We start from the raw sequence: 23,049 nt of genomic DNA on the forward strand, positions 1-23,049 counted from the left end.
ACATGACTTGACCGCCACGAAGAAATAAATCTCCCCATCACAAGAGTTGCATAGTCTTCCGAAAAAAAGGGTCTTGGCAGTTCTGGGCTTTTCCCCTGTAAGGAATTTTAAGGGATTTTTACCTAGTTATACTATAATAAAAATCTATTTACTATCTTTATTTAGGTTCCTTATTAATTACTCTACATACCTATATTTACTAGTTTTATACAAAACCATAAAAAGGAGAAAATAAAACATACCTTAAATATTGGGTATCAATTACACATAATCACCTACATTTAAGATACTCTTCCTTTTTCCAAGTAAAACATATATGTCTTTGTACTACCCAAAATCATCACCTCTCTTTGTACTTACCCAAAATCATCACCGTAAGAAACCCACTGAAGCCCAAAATCATCACCTCTCTTTGTACTTACCCACAGTAAGAAACCCATTGATACCCATAATCTTTCTAACCCAAAAATCTCGCTTACTCGCTCTTCTTGCACTGTTATCCCCCCAAAATTGCAGATTATCTTTCCTCTTCCTAAGCTGTTGATATACGATTTCTCTGTTTAATCGTCCAAAATCTCTTTCTTATTTATACAATACAGAAGAAATTCGAAGATTTGCTCTTCAATCAAGTTGTGGGCAAGCTTCACTCTACATTAACAATGTCTATTTTCTAATTTCTCTGTATTTTGTTCTTATTAATTTTTTATCCATTTTAAAAATGTCTCTTTAATATTCTTTTTTATTCCACCATTTCAAAACTAACAATGGGTAAGACAATTTTGCATGAATCTGTGAGAAAATATTCTGGAAAATCTGCTATTGATACACTAACAGCTAACACAACAGTTCGAAGATCATCCCGGAAACATTGGGAAAAAGTTGTGGGTGAAACACCTAGTTTTGACTTAGGTGTATTTTCACAAGAAGAAAAAATCAAATTCTAGGCATGCAATACCTGTAGTGATTGATGAAGGTTCGGTTTCTAAGAGGAATGGTAAGGCAATTAGAGATGATGATTTTGAAGAGGAAAAAGTAGTATTAAAAGCAAGAAAGAGGAGTAAAGTTAATCACGATACTAAAACAAAAAAGAACAATAAGGTTGATCCGGATTACGGCTCTCGTAAAGATGAATCTGATCACAAGGTACTGTACAACTTTAAAAGTATTTCCTTTATGTTTTATGTGGGTTTTTTAGGTAATTTGTTTCTTTTTTTGTATGTTTTTTGTGTACTGATTGTTTGAGTTTTCCAAAAATTATATTTCTTTTTTGTATTTTTCTGTATATTTTTTGTATGTACGCTATTTTTTGAATATATCCGCCTTTGTAGCATAGTGCTATTGTTCGTTTGATAATTATTTATTTATATATTATTTGTACATTAGATTATATGTTTTGTATTGTATTTTATATGTTTATATGAGATAATTTGTTTATTCTCGTATATTTTTTGTATACTGATTGTATGAGTCCTCCGAAAAAATTAACTTCACAATTTTTTTATTATCAGTATTGTATGTTTTTTGTATGTTTGATGTATTACAAATGAATTAGTTTCATAAATTTCATATGTTTACGCAATTTTAGAAAATAATACTATCGATTAAAAAAAACTTTTTTGTTTGCTAATTCAGAGATAAAAGTTCTTTGTCAAGGAGGGTGCGAAATTTGGTGTGACTCATTGGCAATCATATACAGATCTTGAAGTACTAGAACACACAAAGGAAAATTTGTCAAGTGAACAATTAAATTTCTTTAGGGAGTCATTTTTTGGATACTTCCTCGATTTGCCCCCTAATATATGTACACAACATAAAGTGATTAATGTATTGAAGAGAAGGGAGTTGAATGACTACTATGCTGACATTTTCTCTGTAGAGATCAACAGTCAGAGATTGAATTTTGGTTTGTGTGAATTTGGTATAGTTACTGTTCTAAAATGTGTTGCATTGGAGGGAGATCTTGGGTTTGATCCACAGGTAAGACCAAACTTAATGGACAGTTACTTCCCAAACAAGGACAAAATAGAGAAGAAGCTTCTTCGAAATTGCTTCTTGACCAAGTCCTGAAAATGTGATGAATATGCATTCAAGCTTGCGATCTTGTACTTTATAGAGTTCTTGTTTTCCACTGAGAGACAATATTGCAGTTGACATCTACAGGTTTCATATAGTAGACAGTGGACAGTTCAACTATTACCAATTGGGGAATAGATGTTTACAAGGCATTGCTTCTTTTGGTACGGCATGTGCTTAGTACAAATGTGCATTACTATAGACTTGGTGGACTGCCTCTTGCGCTTCAAGTTTGGATATACGAGTGTTATTCTATGATTGATAAACAAATTGTCGTCCGTCTCCCCAGCAATAAAATACCTCGTATTCTGAGATGGACAAAGGTCAAATCCCAACTTTGACAAAAAATCATAGAGAATCTTATATTCACTCCAACTTGGATCAAGGTAAAAAACTGATTGTTTTTTAATGTAATAGTTAAATTTTTAATATATACAATATATATATATCTGTCAAGTCAAAATTGTATAATACAATATTATAGCATGCAAAAATAACACAATTATGATACAATTATACTAATTCATATTGAGTACACTATATGCATATATGTAAAATAGAATTTTTGATAGCACATTAATTTCTACTATATATAAGCGAGAAGAGAGTGGACGAACACAACACTAAACCATTGTACAAAAAGTTACTTCAATTGTAACGGACAATGGACTTTAGTTATTGGATCTATTACCTACACGTGTATTTACTTCAATTGCAGCATCAGGAATTTTCTTTTTTATAGTGACACCTGTCTGCCTTTTTAATTATGTAAGACATCTGGCTTTTACTTCACTTCTAATTCCATTCTCCTTCACCGTTCTTAGTCTATGGTTCTTTCAGTTTCTCTGCCTTCCTCTCACTTACATTCCTATCTTCAGTATCAATATACTCCTCAGATTTGCACATGTATCATGGCTAATTAGTGCAGAATTAAACCCTTTTATGGAAAATTTAAGGTATCGAAATGACTGAAACTTAAAGTGGATTGTGCACCCAAATTGTTTGTTGAATTTCCTCACTCAACTTATTTGAAGTTTTATGTTGCCATTTACCTTTTTGGGCTGCAGCAGAAAAATTTGTATCGGCTGAGCAAAGGCTTTTCGAGAAGAAAGTCTTTACTTTGGTGATTTTGAGGCCACTGTTCAAGACTTGGATAATTATGTTGGGTATTATTGTCATCCACACACTAAGGATGCAAGGTATGATTATGAATTACTTTCTTTTGCTTTATTTTGGTCAACAATGTAACCTTGGGTATTGTTTATTGCTATCTCGTTTTTGCTTTGAGTGTTTATCTTGCTCTTCTGCTTTTTCTTTGAATAGACATTAGCATTATACTTTGTTTGAGGAAAATATTTCTGCTTCTATTTATCTAAAGTGGTCTATTGCTAGCGATGGTACTTTTTTTTTTATAAAAAAAAACATTTCTGTGTCTAAAGGTCCTTCCATCTACAAGTCATACGGTTTGGTTGCTCTGGTTTTGCTTCTTCCATGCTATCACATTTGACACTTGGTTTGTATTCATGTAAGGGGAAAGGACTTCTGGACAAGGTGATACTAGCATAGAAAGAAGCTCTGATGACCTTGCTCGCGACTATATAAGGTATGACCTTTTAGAGCCCATTCGCTTGGTAAGTTCTCTTAATTGCCTTTTCTTCACACTCATGTGTGTGATCTTGATCATAAATTTATCTCTTGATTATATCAAAGATGTATTTAAGGTTTCTTTGGATTCTCACTTTGCTAATTCAGGAGTATGACAATGAGTTTGTCATTTAACAAGTCGTCGCAGTTGTTAGTTCTCTTTCTATGTTTTAAAAATAGTTTTCATTGTTGTAGTGAAAAATAAGTTATGTTCATAAAGTAGATAAAGAAAAATCATCTTTCTTTTCTGATCAAAATATTATTTTCTTCCTTTAGTACAAGTACAAGTAACATATATTCTACATATATTTGTATCACGCCATCAACTTAGTAGAACTGGTGCTTTATGTTGAGGAAGAACTTATCGCCTACGTCATCATGTATTCCTTTAGAGCATGCCCATCTCATAATCTTGTAAAGGGACAAATGGACAAAAGTTAGATAGTTCAATGATATGAACTCCATTTTAAGTTTTCACACATGCTATTTGAATGTGCATAAGCTCCGAATCATCCCTCAAATGTTACCTGTAATCGATGCCCAGTATTGTCTTCTATACCAAAAAGTGTTAAAAAGTGTATCAAATTCTGCACAATGCACTCTGCTACATAGGCTGGGATATATTTCACCTCCTATATGATTTAAGTCTATGAATATTAGAATATGTTTGGAGAAAATTATGCAACACTTGAGGGATATATTAGCTTATATTACTTAGAAATAAAAGAAAAAGACAATTGCTATATAAGAGAGCACATTTACTCTGAGTGCTATGTTCTTCACTTCATACTCCGAAATTGCTAAAATAACTTCTGAGGAAGATTTTTGTGGTCAGACTAGTTATTCCATTCTTTGGGTTTTGAAAGAAAGAAAGAAAGAAAGAGGAAACCATCAGTACAAAGATTAGGTGAATTGTCATCCTTCTACTCTTTGATTAGTCTGATAATGCGATATATTGGAACTTTTTAACAGTTCATATCTTATAAGTAATTTTCTTCAAAAATGCTTTAGCCAAGAGAATTCTTATCTCCATTGGGAGCCATAGATGTTCTTCACTATTTGCAATTTGTGATTTTGAGGGGCATGCTAATTTCTTAAATCGTTAGGAGCCGAGTAAATACTATTCTATTCTACTGACAATTATCTATTCTAAGTGGAGTATCCACCTGCTCCCTTGCATGCACCTTTCCATCTGCTTCCAATATTTTACTTTTGTGGCTGAAGTTCATTTGTTATTGAAAATCAAGAAAAAATTATATCCACGTCTTTTGTGGACATCTAACCACGTTGAGTATGTGCACGTCTTTCAATGTTTTGGAACAATGAGATTGCAATACATTAAAGATATTTCCCACAAGATTACTTTAATGGAATGATTTCTAATACTTACAGCGTCCGGAACATTTATCTGTTCCATCCGTGACATCTTATTCTTGGATGATAGTGATTGAAGTGGTGCATCTGCCGATATAAATTCAAGTCTGTGATTTTTGGCGCACTCACATCATTTTAAATTCTTACTTTTGATCATCCTGAAAGGTAAAATAAAGCTAAATAAGACTTAGCTTCATATTGACTTTATGAAAAGCAAAATTCTCAGTTCCAAATTTAATGCAAGCAGAATGGGAATTTCTTAGCTACTGTGATTTACATATGCCAGGAATAAAGGCATGTTCAATGTATTTCACAATGCAATATTGATATCTGTAGTTTGTTAAACATCTTTCAAGATGTTATATTAACATTTTCATATGCTTTGTAGGATGCAAGAACTACACTTTCATCCTACACCATATGGTTCTGATACTAAATTTAGTAATCTTTTGTAAAAGCTGCAAATCTGCTAAGTGATGTTTCCTAGAGATGATTCTGGTTGAATCTGTAAGAATCTCTTTGTGCCTGCCTCTTGGTATTAAATTTTTCTATCTTTGTTCCTTTCAACCAAGTTCCATTACAGATTTGTAACTGTTTTTGTTTACTGGCAGAACTTTTGTCTGCACAGTTTATGAGAGCTACACGTTCTCTTCGCATGGAGTTTACTCTTCGCTCAAGGATTCTGTTGACAATGACATGACCATTTATAATTCTTGGAGTTACGGTAAGCATCTCCTTTGAGTAATTATTTGCTATTGGTTGTATTCTGGAATCTATTATGTTTTGGTAAAACATGATGTCTTTAATTTCTTGGTTGCAGTAACAACATTCCTTATCCAAGTATTTGACAATTTTCCTTTTTAAATTGACCTGGGAACTACATTTACCCCATAAATATAAATTTATAGTGCCATATTACTGAAGTTGTTCCTTACATGATTCTAGGCTTTAGTATGAACCTCAGAAGAATAGTATGTCTTCTATGTAGTGAGCTTTGAAGTATGCTTGCTTTTAATTGCATTCTTTATATCAATGGTTTTACAGCTTGATGGAAAGCGATTTTCATCGAAGACGGCGGAGGATAATCAGGTGTTCATTCAGTGTAAGAATGCCTCTTGCTTATCTTGTTCCTTTGTTCATGTTATATTATGGAAAGAACTATTAGTACCTAGGTCTCCAGGATATTGTATGCATGGTTGGTTTTCAATAAATAAAAAGATCAATGGGAATTCTGTGTTTCTAGGAATACTCTAGCTGTCTCTGGTTTGATGTTGATTCAATATGGTGGAACCATCTCAAAGGCAGAGGGTTGAGCTTCCGTCTTTTCTTCTAATCATCCTAAATCCTGAAGAGAAATTTGAACAGGGGTTAATGGCCCTTGTAGATCGATCCATTTACATCTTCTCGGTGTCCATATCAAATCATTTATTGTTTTAATGGACAGTAGGTTAATCATGCCTACTTAATAACATAATGTAGATAGTGGGACAAGCTTGTAATAACCAGAAGTATTGTAAAAAAGATGAAGTAACTTGAGTCTCTGGTTGTTCGAGAGGCACCGTCCTTAATTCCTTATTTGCCTTGTTGGCACATATATTGTAAAGAAAACAACAACATTATGCCCATGCTGCATAAAAAAGTATTTTGATTATAAATATTTATTTTGATTATAATACAAAGCGTTGTGTTTATTATCAACAATAGATACTTAAATGTTAATGTTGGTCGCGTCGGTGTCAGGCCCGTGCAACTTGCACGGGCATCATCCCTCTAGTATGACATATAAAACTTATACGATTGTCATACCGTTATTATACAAAGTGGATTATGTTATTGTACCTTTTGTTGGAGTTTTCAAAAATATTGCTGCAACATCTGAAGAGTTGGAACTCATAAAATTACCGGAAAAAAGGGATTATGAAATGGAAGAACGAGGAGACAGTGCATTGCATCGTCGTAATCTCCCGTTTATACCTGAAAATTCTGGAGTAGTGAAGAATAAGCCGGACCAAGCTATATTGTGGGAAGTACAACGGTTGAGAACTGCAATTGCAAATGTTTAAAGTGATTTAGATGCATTCAAGACAAAGGTAGTAATTCTCTAGAAATGTATTACAGTAACTTTTATTGATGTTTAATATTTTGTAGTATTGTGCTTGTTTCTCAGGTTGCAGGCGACTTTGTATCGATTAAGGAATTTTTCACACAATCAATCAACAAAGTCTTGGATGAAATTAGGACATTTGAATCCCGTCAATCCAAAAAAGTTGATGTTTCTATTTCACCAATGTATACAGTTATTAGACCATCGAGTAATGATCGCCGCCACCACAACCGATACAACAATGCTTGTTTTCCAGACCACAATGAAGAGTAGGTTGAGTACGTAACAGTCAATGACATTATAAAATAATAAGGTTATTATACTATTTCATTAACTAAGCACCCTCTTTCAGTACAATAAACATAAAGCATCATACAAGTACCATATAATTCCTTATCAACTATAATACACTTTTTAGTTTTATAACTTTTATTTGCGTATATAAAGATGTTGACGTCAATGTTGCACAAGTAAATAAGCCAAGCGGAGACATTGCTCCACCCCCAGAGGTTGGAAATGTAGAAAATACAGGTAATCGTAGAATGATTATTCATTACACTAATTTATATTTTTAATATATTATAAATACAAATGTCATACAATATTCATACAAGTGTCTTTGTTTTAGCTTTTACTCTATCTGTTTTTCCAATATCCAGATGCTGGTGACTCTGTCGTGGATGTGGATACTTCGGGCTTTGATGCCCAAATTGAAAAAATAGTTGTTATTCTTGATGATTTTGAGTTGCCTGCGACCCCTTCTCAAATTATTCTTACAATTTGAAGAGCATTTAACCCCTGAGAAAAAGGGAAGATTGAAGATTCCTAGAAAGAATGCAAAGTCCCCACATACACAAGATTTCGACTCCGGTTGTAGCAGCTCCGTAGGTCCTCCTATTTTTCCAATCAAACATCCATTCGCACATGTTATTGGAATAGTTGTTGACCCCAATTTGATAGAAGAATTTAGAGAATGGTTATACAATGGGACACATAAGAGATCATCCAGGTTCCAATTCATATATGATTGCTTATTCATACCCAACTATATTACAAGTTTCACAAGCTTTTTTTTATAACTTGTATAGGCGAAAATCTCCTTATCCGGTGGAAGTTAACAAGCTTGAGAGGCCATTTGATTTGGGTGTTGCAAGGGTAGACAAGAAAGAATGGTTTTACAATTTGGCACACGCAGGGCAAGTATTGAATGACACGGTGCGTTGATATTTATCGATCACTCTTAGCTTTTATATAATAAATGTATGCAACTATAATTTCAGTTTATTTGCTTAGTAAATAACTAAACCATTCTTGTTTTTTAAAATTTTATCTTATGTTCAGCCTATTGATGTTATTCTTTACTATCTAAGGAAGAGATATAAGTATGGCCCATCCAATAACGTCAGGTTCACAACTATTGATTGTTGTTTCAAGACAAGGGTCGAACAAGTATATGATTTGTATGTGACTACTCAACAGGATAGTAGGTGCCACGATCCTAAACCCGAACCCGGTCGTGATGATGCCTCTCGTGAAGACAAGGCCAGCCAACTATTCCCAATTCGATGTTAAACAGTTAAACAACAAAAAAACAGTCTAAAACATAATTTAATAATACTAAGCAGTAGATAATATCATAAATATGCGAAAAGACAAGCCAACATAGCCCGAAACCGGGGTGTCAGTAGTCATGAGCAGATATAAATCCTACTACAAGTCCGATAAGTCTATAACTATTACAGATGTCTGAAAAGAGATAGAAATGGCAAAGAGGGAGAAACACGGGACTGCGGACGGCAAGCAGCTACCTCGTGGACTCCGATATCTGCTGGGAGCTCTCAACTCGCACTGGCAGGATTCGCAACGCCCGAATTTGCACACAGGGGTATAGGGAGTAAAGTGAGTACTCCAACTCAGTGAGTAACAAATGTAAATAAAGACTGAAAGCTCACGTAAGACACAAAACATTCTATAATGAAGCAGTAAAACCATTTAAAATCAGTAAATCGGTGAAAGATAGGTAAAATCCTTTATCTCAAATGTAGTTTCATGAAAAGCCTTTTTCAATAATTAAGCAGGTAATTGACGGTCAATTATGAAAAGTAAACACATAAAGGTTCGCCCCTCGGGCACAGTATCAATAAATCTGTCCCTCGGGCAACATCCAGAACAGTACCAGCCCCTTGGGCAATCACATAGAACAATACTAGCCCCTCGGGCTCAATCTCACATCACAATGGGTACCCGCGATCACTAGGGGTGTACAAACTCCTGAAGGGGCCCCTTACGGCCCAAGCGCAATATCAAGCCACCTCATGGAATCATCACTAGGCCCTTGGCCTCATATCAATCAAGCTACCTCGTGGCGTACATATCTCAGGCCTTCGGCCTCATAATCAGTATCAAATGTTTCCTCACAACATAGGTCCTCGGCCTTACTCAGTCAAAATCCTCACAAGCCACTCGGGTAGTAGTAAAACATGTTTCTCAGCCCAAAAAATCATTTAAAAGATCACATAAGTATTAAAACAGAGTAAACATGGCTGAGTACGAAAAACAGTGAAATATAACATGACTGAGTTCAAGTATAAAGTCAAAAATAGTGAGAAAATACTATTAAAAATTCCCAAAGGGTTCAAATAGTTGGCACAAGACCCAAATATGGTGTTCAGCCTAGATCATGATGATAACAAATAGATTTCAGTCAAATACGCGGTAAAATAATCATTCGGAATGGACTAAGTCACAATCTCCAACAGTGCACGACCCCACGCTCGTCATCAAGCATGTGCCTCACCTCAATATAGCACTACGATGTACAATCCGGGGTTTCAAACCCTTAGAACATCATTTACAATCATTACTCACCTCGAATCGGTCAAATTTTTAGCTCGCGATGCCTTTGCCCCTCGAATCGCCCTCCACTCACGTCGAATCTATCCAAAATCAGAACGAGGACGTCAAAATATGCTAAGGGAACGAAGCCCGAGCGAAAACAATCAAAATACGACACAAATCCCGAATTTACCAAAACCCGAACTCCGGGCCCACGTCTCGGAATTCAATAACTTTTATATCAATAGGTTCCTTATCTCCCCACGAGTTCATACATATCAAATGTTCTGAAATTCGACCTCAAATGGTCCTTCAAATCCTCAAGCAAAGGTCTAAGTTTCCAAGCCCTAGTTTTCCCTAATTTTCACCCTAAATTTAATCCGTGAAGTAATAGCATAGGAACAAGTTTTAGGTCCAAATTCCTTACCTCAATGAAGTTCCCTTGAAATTCCTCTTTCAAATCGTCCAAAAAGCTCCAAAGCCGAGATAAAAATGGCGAAATGGCGCAAAATTCGTGAAGGCGACAATTTATACCTTCTGCCCAGTCATTTTCGCATCTGCGGCCCTTTAACCGCTTCTGCGGTTCATCATCCGCTTCTGCGAAAATCACTTATCCGGTCAAATACCGCATCTGCGATCACACTTTCGCATCTGCGACATCGCAGATGTGGTCACCCAAGCCGCTTCTGCGGTCGCTGCTCATCAGGCCATTTTTGCTTCATTCCTCCGCTTATGCGGCACCGCAACTGCGGAAATACCAGAAGCAGCAACTTCAGCAGCTGCAACAAAGTCCAAACTTCTCCGTTAACCATCCGAAATCACCCCGAGGCCCCCGGGACATCAACCAAAAGCACAAACATATCCTAATACCTTATTCAAACTTGTACCAATCTTCAAAACACCTCAAACAACTTCAAATCAGCCAAAACACATCGGATTCAAACCAAATTTTCTAAAATCTTCCAAATTTCGCTTTTGATCAAAACCCAACCAAACCACGTCCGAGTGACCTGAAATTTTGCACGCACATCCCAAATGACACAACAAAACTACTGCATCTCTCGGAATTCCATTCCGACCCTTATATCAAAATCTCGCCTACCAATCGGAAATAACCAAAATATCAACTTCGTCAATTCAAGCCTAAATCTACTCCGATTCTCCAAAACTTATTCTGATCACACTCCTAAGTCAAAAACCACCTCCCGAAGCTAACCGAACAATCGGAACTCACATCCGAGCCCTCTAACACATAAGTCAACATCCGGTTGACTCTTCCAACTTAAACTCACTCTAAAGAGACTAAGTGTCTCAAACCTTACCAAATCCTTTCCGAATTCGATTTGACCAACCTGATACCACATAACACGGATAAACAAGGCATAAAGAAGCAAAAATAGGGAAAATGGAGCAGTAACTCATGAGACGACTGGCCGGGTCGTCACATCCTCCCCAACTTAAACAAACGTTCGTCCGTGAACGAGTCAAGAAGCATACCTGAAGCCTCAAACAGGTGAGGATATCTACTCTGCAACCCCCGCTCGGTCTCCTAGGTAGCCTCCTCCATGGGCTGACCTCCCCACTGCACTTTCACTGAAGCTATATCCTTTGACCTCAACTTCCGAACCTGACGACCCAAAATAGCTACTAGCTCCACATCATAAGTCAAATCATCATCCAACTGAACCGTGCTAAAATCCAAAACATGAGACGGATCCCCAATATACTTTCGGAGCATAGAAACATGGAATAATCCAAAACATGAGACGGATCCCCAATATACTTTCGGAGCATAGAAACATGGAATACCGGATGCACACTTGACAAGCTGGGTGGCAAAGCAAGCTCATACGCCACCTCCCCAATCCTCCGAAGCACCTCACAAAAGACCCAATGAACCACAGACTCAATTTCCCTTTCTTTCCAAATCTCATAACACCCTTCATGGGCGAAACCTTTAACAGAACCTTTTCACCAACCATGTAGGACACATCTCGAACCTTCCTATCAGCATAGCTCTTTTGCCTTGACTACGCTGTACAAAGCCTCTCCTGAATCACCTTCACCTTTTCTAAGGCATCCTGCACCAAGTCTGTCCCCAATAGCCTAGCCTCACCGGGCTCAAACCAACTAACTGGAGATCTACACCGCCTCTCATACAAAGCCTCATATAGAGCCATCTGAATGCTCGAATGGTAGTTGTTGTTATAAGCAAACTCCGCAAGCGATAGAAGCTGATCCCATGACCCTCCAAAATCAATGACACAAACACGCAACATGTCCTCCAATATCTGAATAGTGCGCTCGGACTGCCCGTCCGTCTGAGGGTGAAAAGTTATGCTCAACTCAACCTGAGTACCCAACTCTCGCTGCACAAATCTCCAAAACTGCGAAGTAAACTGAGTGCCCCTATCTGAAATGATGGAAACTGGGACACCATGCAAACGAACAATCTCCCGGATATAGATCTCTGCCAACCGCTCGAAGAATAGGTAGTACACACAGGAATGAAGTGCGCGGACTTGGTCAGCCGATCCACAATCACCGAAATAGCATTGAACTTTCTCAAAGTCAATGGAAGTCCAACAACAAAGTCCATAGTGATCCTCTCCCACTTTCACTCGGGAATATCTATCCGCTGAAGCAAGCCGCCCGGTTTGATGCTCATATTTTACCTGCTGACAATTGAGACACCGAGCTACAAATCCCACAATATCATTCTTCATTCTTCTCCACCAATAATGGTACCTCAAATCCTGATACATCTTCACGGCACCCGGATGAATGAAATACCGCGAGCTATGGGCCTCATCCAGAATCAACTCCCGAAGCCCATCTACATTGGGCACACAAATCCGGCCCTGCATCATCAACACCCCATCATCACCAATGGTCACATCTCTGGCATCATCGTGCTGAACTCTGTCCTTAAGGACAAGCAAATGCGGATCATCATACTGGCGCTCTCTAATGTGATCGTATAAGGAAGACCGAGAAACCACACAAGCCAATACCCGACTGGGCTCCGAAATATCCAACCTCACGAATCGATTGGCCAAGGCCTGAACATTAACTGCAAGAGGTCTCTCCCCAACTGGAATATATACCAAACTGCCCATACTCACCGCCTTTCGGCTCAAGGCATCGGCCACCACATTGGCCTTTCCCCGATGGTACAATATAGTGATATCATAATCCTTAAGCAACTCCAATCATCTCCGCTGCCTCAAATTAAGATCCTTTTGTTTGAACAAGTGCTGGAGGCTACGATGATCAGTAAACACCTCACAAGACACCATATAAGTAATGTCTCCAAATCTTTAACGCGTGAACTATGGCAGCCAACTCCAAATCATGAACGGGGTAGTTCTTCTCATGAGGCTTCAACTGATGAGAAGCATAAGCAATAACTCTACCCTCCTGCATCAAAACACAATCAATACCAACTCTCGAAGCATCACAATACACGGTATATGAACCTGAAGCTGATGGCAAAACTAACACTGGAGCTGTGGTCAAAGCTGTCTTGAGCTTCTAGAAGCTCTCCTCGCACTCGTCCGACCATACAAATAAAGCACCCTTCTGAGTCAACTTGGTCAAGGGTGATGCGATAGATGAGAATCCCTGAACAAACCGGCGATAATAGCTTGCCAAACCAAAAGAGTTGTGAATCTCTGTGGCTGAGGACAGTCTGGGCCAACTCTGAACCGCCTCTATCTTCTTCGGATCAACCTGAATACCCTTGTTGGACACCACGTGCCCCAAGAAAGCCACTGAACTGAGCCAAAACTCACACTTGGAGAATTTTGCATAAAGCTTCTCCTCCCTCAATCTCTGCAACACAACTCTCAAATGCTCTGCGTGCTCCTCCTGACTACACGAATATACCATAATATCATCAATGAAGACTATAACAAACGAGTGATAAGGCCGAAACACACTGTTCATCAAATGCATGAACGCTACTGGGGCATTGGTCAGCCCCAAAGACATCACCAAGAACTCATAATGACCATATCGGGTCCTGAAAGCTGTCTTAAGAATATCCGAGTCCTTGATCTTCAACTGGTGATAACCTGAACGGAGATCAATCTTGGAGAACACTCTCGCTCCCTGAAGTTGATCGAATAAATCATCAATGCGAGGCAAAGGATACTTGTTCTTAATTGTCTCCTTGTTCAATTGCCTATAATCAATGCACATCCTCATAATGCCATCCTTCTTCTTCAGAAATAGAACCGACGCACCCCAAGGTGACACACTAGGCAGAATGAACCCCTTATCAAGGAGTTCCTGAAGCTGCTCCTTTAATTCCTTCAACTCCGCTGGTGCCATACAATACGGCGGAATAGAAATGGGCTGAGTGCCCGACACCAGGTCAATACCAAAATCAATATCCATGTCCGGTGGCATGCCCGGCAGGTCTGCAAGAAACACATCGGGAAAATCCCTCACAACTGGAACCGAATCAATACTGGGACTTCTGATTGCCTCCTCCAGCCTGAGAAGTATCTGCGGCTGTAGTGGCTGAAACTACCTGAGCTAGGCCAGTACAAACTGATAAGATCTGAGCCAAGGCTTCCTGAAGACCCGGAATCACAATGGGCACAGCTGGTGCCTGAGCTGGTGCTGTAGGAGCGTCCATAACTGGGACCTGATCCTGAACTGGGGCAGCTGATGGATCTGCAGGTGCTGCCCTAGCTGCTCTGCCCCTACCACAACCACGGCTGCGTCCTCGACCTCTGATGGCCACAGCTGGTGGAACTGGTGGTCGTCCACCCTGCCCGGTAGCACGTGTCCTCACCATCTGTGAGAGTGAAATAACAGAAGTTTAGTATTTGGATCAACAAGTTCGCACGACAAGAATTTCAAGAATATGAAGTTTTTCGTAAAGGTTCTGCAGCCTATCGAGGATAAATACAGACGTCTCCGTACCGATCCACGGGGCTCTACTAAACGTGCTCATGACTCGTGAGACCTATGTAACCTAGGCTCTGATACCAACTTGTCACGACCCTAAACCCAAGCCCAGTCGTGATGACGCCTCTCGTGAAGACAAGGCCAGCCAACTATTCCCAATTCGATGTTAAATAGTTAAACAACAAGAAAACAGTCTAAAACATGATTTAATAATACTAAGTAGCAGATAATATCATAAATATGCGGAAGGACAACCCAACACAGCCCGAAGCCGGGGTGTCACTAGTCATGAGCATCTATAAATCCTATTACAAGTCCGATAAGTCTATAACTATTACAAATATCTGAAAAGAGATAGAAATGACAAAGAGGGAGAAACACAGGAATGTGGACGACAAGCAGCTACCTCGTGGACTCCGATATCTGCCGGGAGCTCTGAACTCGCACTGGCAGGATCCGCAATGCTTGAATCTGCACACAGGGGTGCAGGGAGTAAAGTGAGTGCTCCACCTTAGTGAGTAACAAATGTAAATAAAAACTGAAAGCAAGAAATCACGTAAGGCACAAATCATTCTATAATGAAGCAATAAAACCATTTAAAATCAATAAATCGGTGAAAGATAAGTAAAATCCTTTATCTCAAATGTAGTTTCATGAAAAGCCTTTTTCAATAATTAAGTAGGTAATTGACAGTCAATTATGAAAAGTAAACACATAAAGGTTCGCCCCTCGGGCATAGTATCAATAAATCCGCCCCTCGGGCAATATCTCAGAACAGTACCAGCCCCTCGGGCAATCACATAGAACAATACCAGCCCTTTGGGCTCAATCTCACATCACAATGGGTACCCGCGCTCACTGAGGGTGTACAAACTCCTGGAGGGGCCCCTTACGGCCAAAGCGCAATATCAAGCCACCTCGTGGCATCATCACTAGGCCCTCGGCCTCATATCAATCAAGCCACCTCGTGGCGTACATATCTCAGGCTCTCGGCCTCATAATCAGTATCAAATGTTTCCTCACAACATAAGCCCTCGGCCTTACTCAGTCAAAATCCTCACAAGCCACTCGGGCAGTAGTAAAACATGTTTCTCAGCCCAAGAAATCATTTAAAAGATCACATAAGTATTAAAACAGAGTAAATATGGCTAAGTACGAAAAACAGTGAAATATAACATGACTGAGTTCAAGTATAAAGTCAAAAATAATGAGGAAATACTAGTAAAAATCCCCGAAGGGTCCAAATAGTTGGCACAAGGCCCAAATATAACGTTCAGCCCAGATCATGATGATAGCAAATAGATTTCAGTCAAATACGCGGTAAAATAGTCATCCGGGACGGACTAAGTCACAATCCCCAATAGTGCACGACCCCACGCTCGTCATCAAGTGTGTGCCTCACCTCAATATAGCACTACGATGTGCAATCTGGGGTTTCGAACCCTCAGAACATCATTTACAATCATTACTCACCTCGAACCGGTCAAATCTCTAGCTCGTGATGCCTTTGCCCCTTGAATCGGCCTCCACTCGTGTCAAATCTATCCAAAATCAGAATGAGGAAGTCAAAATATGCTAAGGGAACGAAGCCCAACCGAAAACAATCAAAATACGACACAAATCCCGAATTTACCACAACCCGAACCCGGGGCCCACGTCTCGGAATTCAATAATTTTTACATCAATAGGTTCCTTATCTCCCCACGAGTTCATACATATCAAAAGTTCTGAATTCCGACCTCAAATGGTCCTTCAAATCCTCAAGCAAAGGTCTAAGTTTCCAAGCCCTAGTTTTCCCAATTTTCACCCTAAATTTCCATAATTTCTAGCTCTAATACGTGAAATAATAGCATAGGAACGAGTTTTAAGTCCAAATTCCTTACCTCAATAAAGTTCCCTTGAAATCCCTCTTTCAAATCGTCTAAAAAGCTCAGAAGCCGAGATAAAAATGGTGAAATAGCTCAAAATTCGCGAAGGCCACAATTTATACCTTCTGCCCAGTCATTTTCGCATTTCCGGCCCTTTAACCGCTTCTGCGGTACCGCATTTGTGGTTCATCATCCGCTTCTGCGGAAATCACTTATCCGGTCAAATATCGCATCTGCGATCACACTTTTGCATCTGCAACATCACAGATGCGGTCGCCCTATCCGCTTCTGCGGTCGCTGCTCATCAGGCCATTTTCGCTTCTGCGATCAGTTCCTGCGCTTATGCGGCGCCGCACCTGCGGTCCCCAATCCGCAGGTGCGGAAATACCAGAAGCAACAACTTCAGCAGCTGCAATAAAGTCCAAACTTCTCCGTTAACCATCCGAAATCACCCGAGGCCCCCGGGACCTCAACCAAAAGCACAAACATATCCTAATACCTTATTCAAACTTGTACCAATCTTCAAAACACCTCAAACAACATCAAATCAATCAAAACACATCGGATTCAAGCCAAATTTTCTAAAATCTTCTAAATTTCACTTTTGATCAAAAATCCAACCAAACCACGTCCGAATGACCTAAAATTTTGCACGCACATCCCAAATGACACAACGAAACTACTGCATCTCTCGAAATTCCATTCCGACCCTTATATCAAAATCTCGCCTACCAACCCGAAATTGCCAAAATATCAACTTCACCAATTCAAGCCTAAATCTACTCCGAACCTCCAAGACTCATTCTGATCACACTCCTCAGTTACAAACCACCTCCCGAAGCTAACCGAACCATCAGAACTCATATCCGAGCCTTCTAACACATAAGTCAACATCCAGTTGACTCTTCCAACTTAAGCTCACTCTAAAGAGACTAAGTGTCTCAAACCATACCAAATCATTTCCGAACTCGATCTGACCAACCCAATACCACAAAACGTGGATAAACAAGGCATAAAAAAGCAGAAATAGAGAAAACAGAGTGGTAACTCATGAGACGACTGGCCGGATCGTCACAGTAGGGTGGTAAAGGTGAACGACACTGTAGCTTATTACATTCTAGTCTATTGGTTACTTGTCAATATTGCTTGGTCAGAAGTTGATTATGTGATAATACCCATTAATGTCAAGGATAAATTCCATTGGGTGTTGGGTGTATTCGACATATGCAAAAGGATCCTAATAGTGTATGACTCATTTATTGCAGCTGGGAATAATAATGCAGTTCATCAGCTTATTAACAAGTTTTCAGTTGTTATACCTCTTTTCCTCCAATGCTTAGACTTCTACGGGAAGCAGAATGGCATAAATTTCAATACCACTCCAGCCTATATTGGAAAAAGTATTTCAGAACCTTTGAAAGTTCAGTGGTTAGTTACCGAGGTTCCACAGCAGAAGTTTGGCTCATTGTATGTATATTTAAACCATTAGTTTCAATACTAATGGTATTCTCTGCCATACAATTGTGTACATTTTAGCATGTGTTTATCTGTTACTTTAATGCTTGCAGGGACTGTGGGTTTTATGTTGCAATATTTGCAGAGTATGTCAGTATCGGGGAGTTTTCAATTCCAAATGTCAACTTTAATGTAGAAGAGCACCGTAGACGCTTTGGAGCTCTCCTTTGGGATTACGCAGGAAGAAAACAAGAATTGGGGGCTATTAGTGATAGTAAGGTCACATGCAGGACTGCAAGGAGGAGAGGTGGTCCACCAAAGAAACAAAGATTAAGAGTTCGCAACAAATAGGTTATAAGAAATTTGGAGAAGATGTCTTTTGGGAATTTGGATTGTGCGCCATATTTTGGATGCTACGTACTTGATGTTTTTATAATGATTCTTACGTTACAATTTAAGCGTTTTAATTTTAATTACTCATGGTAGTGGTTTAATACATTTAATATACACTGGTATAGTAGAGCTATCCAGTTAATACTGGATTTCAATGATGAATGCAGAATGCACATGAATCATTTTGACTGGGTTGTTATTATTCTATAAAATTCTGCATCACATAAAAAGTACTTTATTGGAAGAATTAACTATTCTATTTTCTCTTAGGAACATTGCGACATGTCTTCTTATTCTGTCCTAACCCTCCACAATTGTTGCACGACATTATACTTTTTAGCTTTCACTTCGTTAAAAGTTTTGTATCTTGTTTTATGAGGCTTTCCCGGAGCCCTTTTCACAGTAGGAGGTAATACCTCCTCCTCCGCAATGTCAAAGGAATATCCCATTTGCTTTCATTTGGTAGAGGGTCCACCGGAATTACATATGTCTTAAGAAGGTTTGCCCTTGTGTAGTAGACGGAGCAATACTCGTCACTTAGGTTTTTTTTTATCGCAAAACAGCCAATGCATGTCCACATGGCAGTTGATCCAATTGAAAACGTCCACAGGTGCAATTCCTTTTCCGTAGGCAAACTATGAATTCTTACAACCATCTGTGACTGTATGCACATACTCTGTGGAACTCCGCACATATAAAGATTAACAAAAGCACACGTTTAATGAATAAGATGTAATCAGTACACCTAGTTATACAATAAACATACATTTATCATACAAAAATGTATGACAAAACAAAAAATAAAATTAATACTGCCTACTTTCAATATTTATTGTAGCTAGATTGAAATAACAATTTACCTAATTATCAAAACAATAAGGAAAAAATACAGAGTACAATATATTACCCATACAATATAAATACATATAGTTAAGACGATACTTACTCGCGTGCACTATGATAAAACTTTGTTATCCTCCAGCATCTTGTGGTATTTTTTCCCGAGGAATGTGAGGGACCCCGTAGCATTTTCCATGTTGGTGCTATTCCACCTTTCAATAAGTGCCCTCATGAATTCTAACAAAGCAATTACTAGCAGTTCTCTTGCGTCTTTATTAGCTGCATTCACCAATTCTGCAATATTTAATGTCATCGTCCAAGTTCTATTCACCGTTGCATACACACAAGACCACTTTTCGTAGCCAATTTGATACAAGTAACTTTTTACTCGTGGGTCTATCTCGTCAACCTTTGACATTAGTTCGTTAAACTCGTCTATAGTGTACGCTCTTGCCAACGCAAAGTACAACGAACTCAGTTGTTCATGAGCCTTTTTTGAATTGTCTTTACGTTGTTCCACATATACCATATACACGCAAAATGTGGGACGTTGTCATACACTATGGACGTAGCCTTAATGATACCCTCTTGCCTATCCGACGCGACACACATTTGTGGTTTTTCACTAAAAGCCTCTCTGAACCTCTCGAAGAACCACCTCCACGAGGCGTCATTTTTCCCATCAACAACGTATGCAAGTGGTAATATACTTCCTGTCCATAGACAAAATTCATTTCACTTTATGATATATATAAATTGACCGCCCAATATTCGAATAAAATATTTATTATATACACAGAAAGTACTAATAATATAGATAGCTACAACTAATAACTTAAACATTCTTCGTATGTTTATACAATGTACCTACTAACAACATATTTTTATGATATATAATTATATGTTTTGTTTCTACTCACACATAATTTACATAAAACATACAATACAATACATATCACAATAAATAAAACTAAATGGAATTATGATATCACAGTATGTTCATATAGTTAAAATACTCTTTAAAAAATCAACTAAATGTACAAAAGTTACCTGCTGCATCCAATGTACTTGCAGTTAGTATGGTCCCCCTGTATGCGGATTTGAGAAAGCTACCATCCACAACTATAATTGGCCTACAATACTTCCAACCCCTTATTGATGTGTATAAAGCTACAAATGCATACAAAAAGCACCCCTCATCTGTTTTTTCTAGCCTCATAACTGATCCGAGGTAAGTCTTCTCCAAAATATATAAATAGCTAGGTAGTCGGTTGTAGGATTCACTTGGATCACCTCTCAATATTTGAAAAGTATTTTGTTGTGCTCTCCAGACCTGCATGTATGTTAAGTTCACACCATATTCCTTCAGCATGTCGAATTGTATGTCCTTCGGTGTGTATATAGTTTTAGGATTTGCATATTTGGTTTGATAATACTCCCAATGACCTTGGCAGTTGCTTGCCGACGTGTATAAGTATTATCCATCAATGAGTATGTGTGTACACTGTTGAATTCCCTTACCTTAAATATGGTTGATTTGTTAAGGCTTGTAGACCTAAATTTCCATGCACAATGCTTGCTAAGGCACTCGAGGCAGTAGCTGGGAAGTCAAAAACGATGAAATATGACCATACAAAAGTTATACAATTGTAATACAAAAGTAAAGCCTTTTGTCGCACTGAATAATTGACACAAACCCACTTACTTAAGCATCAAGCGAAATTAATCCACTAACAATACAAAAATTAAATACAATAACCAGGAATACATACATTTCTTTGAATGTTAATATTATATTTGTATATTTGTCAAAAGTAATTACCTGTTTTCACATGACCTTTTTACCCTGAATTGGAATTTGTTCACAACTGCATAATGCTTCATCGCACTGACAATCGTATATTTGTCTAGGTAAATCTGACCAACCTCAATACTTTTAGGTAGTGTGTCTACTATTATTTAACACTCACAACCACCATTGTCATCGCATGGATCCACCTCAAGAAAATTTACTTTGTCAGAAACACTGCTGAACGTATCACCATTGTATGGTAATTGTATCAGGCTATTTTGTGCATTTTCGAAGGACTCTGCAATGATATTATCGCCTATCGTATTCCAGTCCAACGCGAATTCCTTCAATGTTATACATAATGGATATATTCCGAACTCCTTGCAGTTCCTTTTCGTCTCTATATACACTCATAGCCCCATGTCATTGTGAATTTTCATGGGAGGGTACCTGTCACTGACTATATATTTGATCTCTATTATTTTAACAGAGGTATCTATAGATAATTGCCGAGCAATGATTGAAATTAACTCATCATAGCTTGACCCTATGTTGATTACAACTCCATTAACATTGAAATATACATATCAGCCAGTAATATCCCATCAGCCTGAGTGTTGAAGCATGATTGACATAGTCACCATTTGAATCTCTATCAGGCTTTGAATTAGACTCGATGTCAAACTTCAAAATTGTATCACAGTGACAGAGCTTTTCTTCTCCAGACTAATTTTGTTCATCAGATGTAGTAGAATACCGATTTAATCTATTTTATTTAGATTTTATGCAGCTCCGTTTACAACAACATACCCAGTAAAATTCTACTAATGGGATCTGGGGAGAGTAGAGTGTACGCAGACCTTACCCCTACCCCGAAAAAGGTAGGGAGGCTATTTTCGGCAGACTCTCGGCTCAACAGTAGAGATAATAATATCATAAAAGAAACAACAGAAAAGGCATATAACAACAAAAGATGCCAGAAAGAAAATAACAATAACGAATAAGTGAAAGGACAATAACACAAAACTATGTAAAATAACAATGTGAACACAACATAGACCGCTAGCAAACCTAACCAAAACTCTATCAGACTATCCGGTACAAAGAGGGAAAGAACTCTCGACTATCCCCTAGCATACCATCCTAATTCTCGACCTCCACTTGTTCCTATCAAGAGCCATGTCCTCCGAAACTGAAGCTGCGCCATGTCCTGCATGATCACTTTGCCTCAATACTTCTTAGGCCACCCTCTGCCTCTTCTTGTACCTGCCAAAGTCAACTGCTCACACCTCCTAACCGGTGCCTCTAGGATTCTCCTTCGTACGTGACCGAGCTATCTAATCCGCACTTCCCACATCTTATCATCCATGGGAGCCACGCCCACCCTCTCCCGTATATGTTCATTTCTAATCTTATCCAGCCTAGTGTTCCCACACATCCATCTCAATATCCTCATTTCTGTTACTTTCATCTTCTGGGTATGTGAATTCTTGACTGGCCGACACTCAGCTCCATATAACATGGTCGGTCTAACCACCGCTCTATAGAACTTACCTTTGAGTTTCGGTGGCACATTCTTGTCACACAGGACTCCAGACGCTAACCTCCATTTCATCCACCTCACCCCAATACGGTGCGTAACATCCCCGTCGATCTCCACATCTTCTTGGATAATTGACCCTAAGTACTTAAAACTTTCTCTCTTGAGGATGACCTGTGAGTCAAGCCTGACTTCCACATCCGCTTCCCCC

The 23,049-nt window shown here is 38.7% G+C and overlaps 1 protein-coding gene across 9 annotated transcripts; it reads left to right on the plus strand.

Annotated features, from left to right (window-relative positions):
• The first annotated feature begins 2,856 nt into the window (after positions 1-2,856).
• On the plus strand, positions 2,857-18,753 carry LOC104249307 (uncharacterized). 9 transcript variants are annotated; one of them, XM_070174647.1, is made up of 12 exons: positions 2,857-3,029; positions 3,141-3,272; positions 3,604-3,676; positions 5,480-5,598; positions 5,703-5,815; positions 6,136-7,181; positions 7,259-7,464; positions 7,643-7,726; positions 7,855-8,204; positions 8,284-8,410; positions 18,084-18,285; positions 18,387-18,753. In XM_070174647.1, exons 6-9 carry the CDS (start codon positions 7,165-7,167, stop codon positions 7,977-7,979), a joined length of 432 nt encoding a protein of 143 aa, XP_070030748.1. In that variant the 5' UTR covers positions 2,857-3,029; positions 3,141-3,272; positions 3,604-3,676; positions 5,480-5,598; positions 5,703-5,815; positions 6,136-7,164; the 3' UTR covers positions 7,980-8,204; positions 8,284-8,410; positions 18,084-18,285; positions 18,387-18,753. The 9 variants fall into 9 exon arrangements, 3 of the variants coding, with proteins under 3 accessions (XP_070030748.1, XP_070030749.1, XP_070030750.1); XM_070174648.1 differs by having other exon boundaries at positions 18,159-18,285; XM_070174649.1 differs by having other exon boundaries at positions 6,136-6,193.
• Positions 18,754-23,049: the final 4,296 nt, after the last annotated feature.

Source organism: Nicotiana sylvestris, chromosome 5 (assembly GCF_000393655.2).
Source record: "Nicotiana sylvestris chromosome 5, ASM39365v2, whole genome shotgun sequence".
In the NCBI taxonomy this organism is placed as follows: domain Eukaryota; kingdom Viridiplantae; phylum Streptophyta; class Magnoliopsida; order Solanales; family Solanaceae; genus Nicotiana; species Nicotiana sylvestris.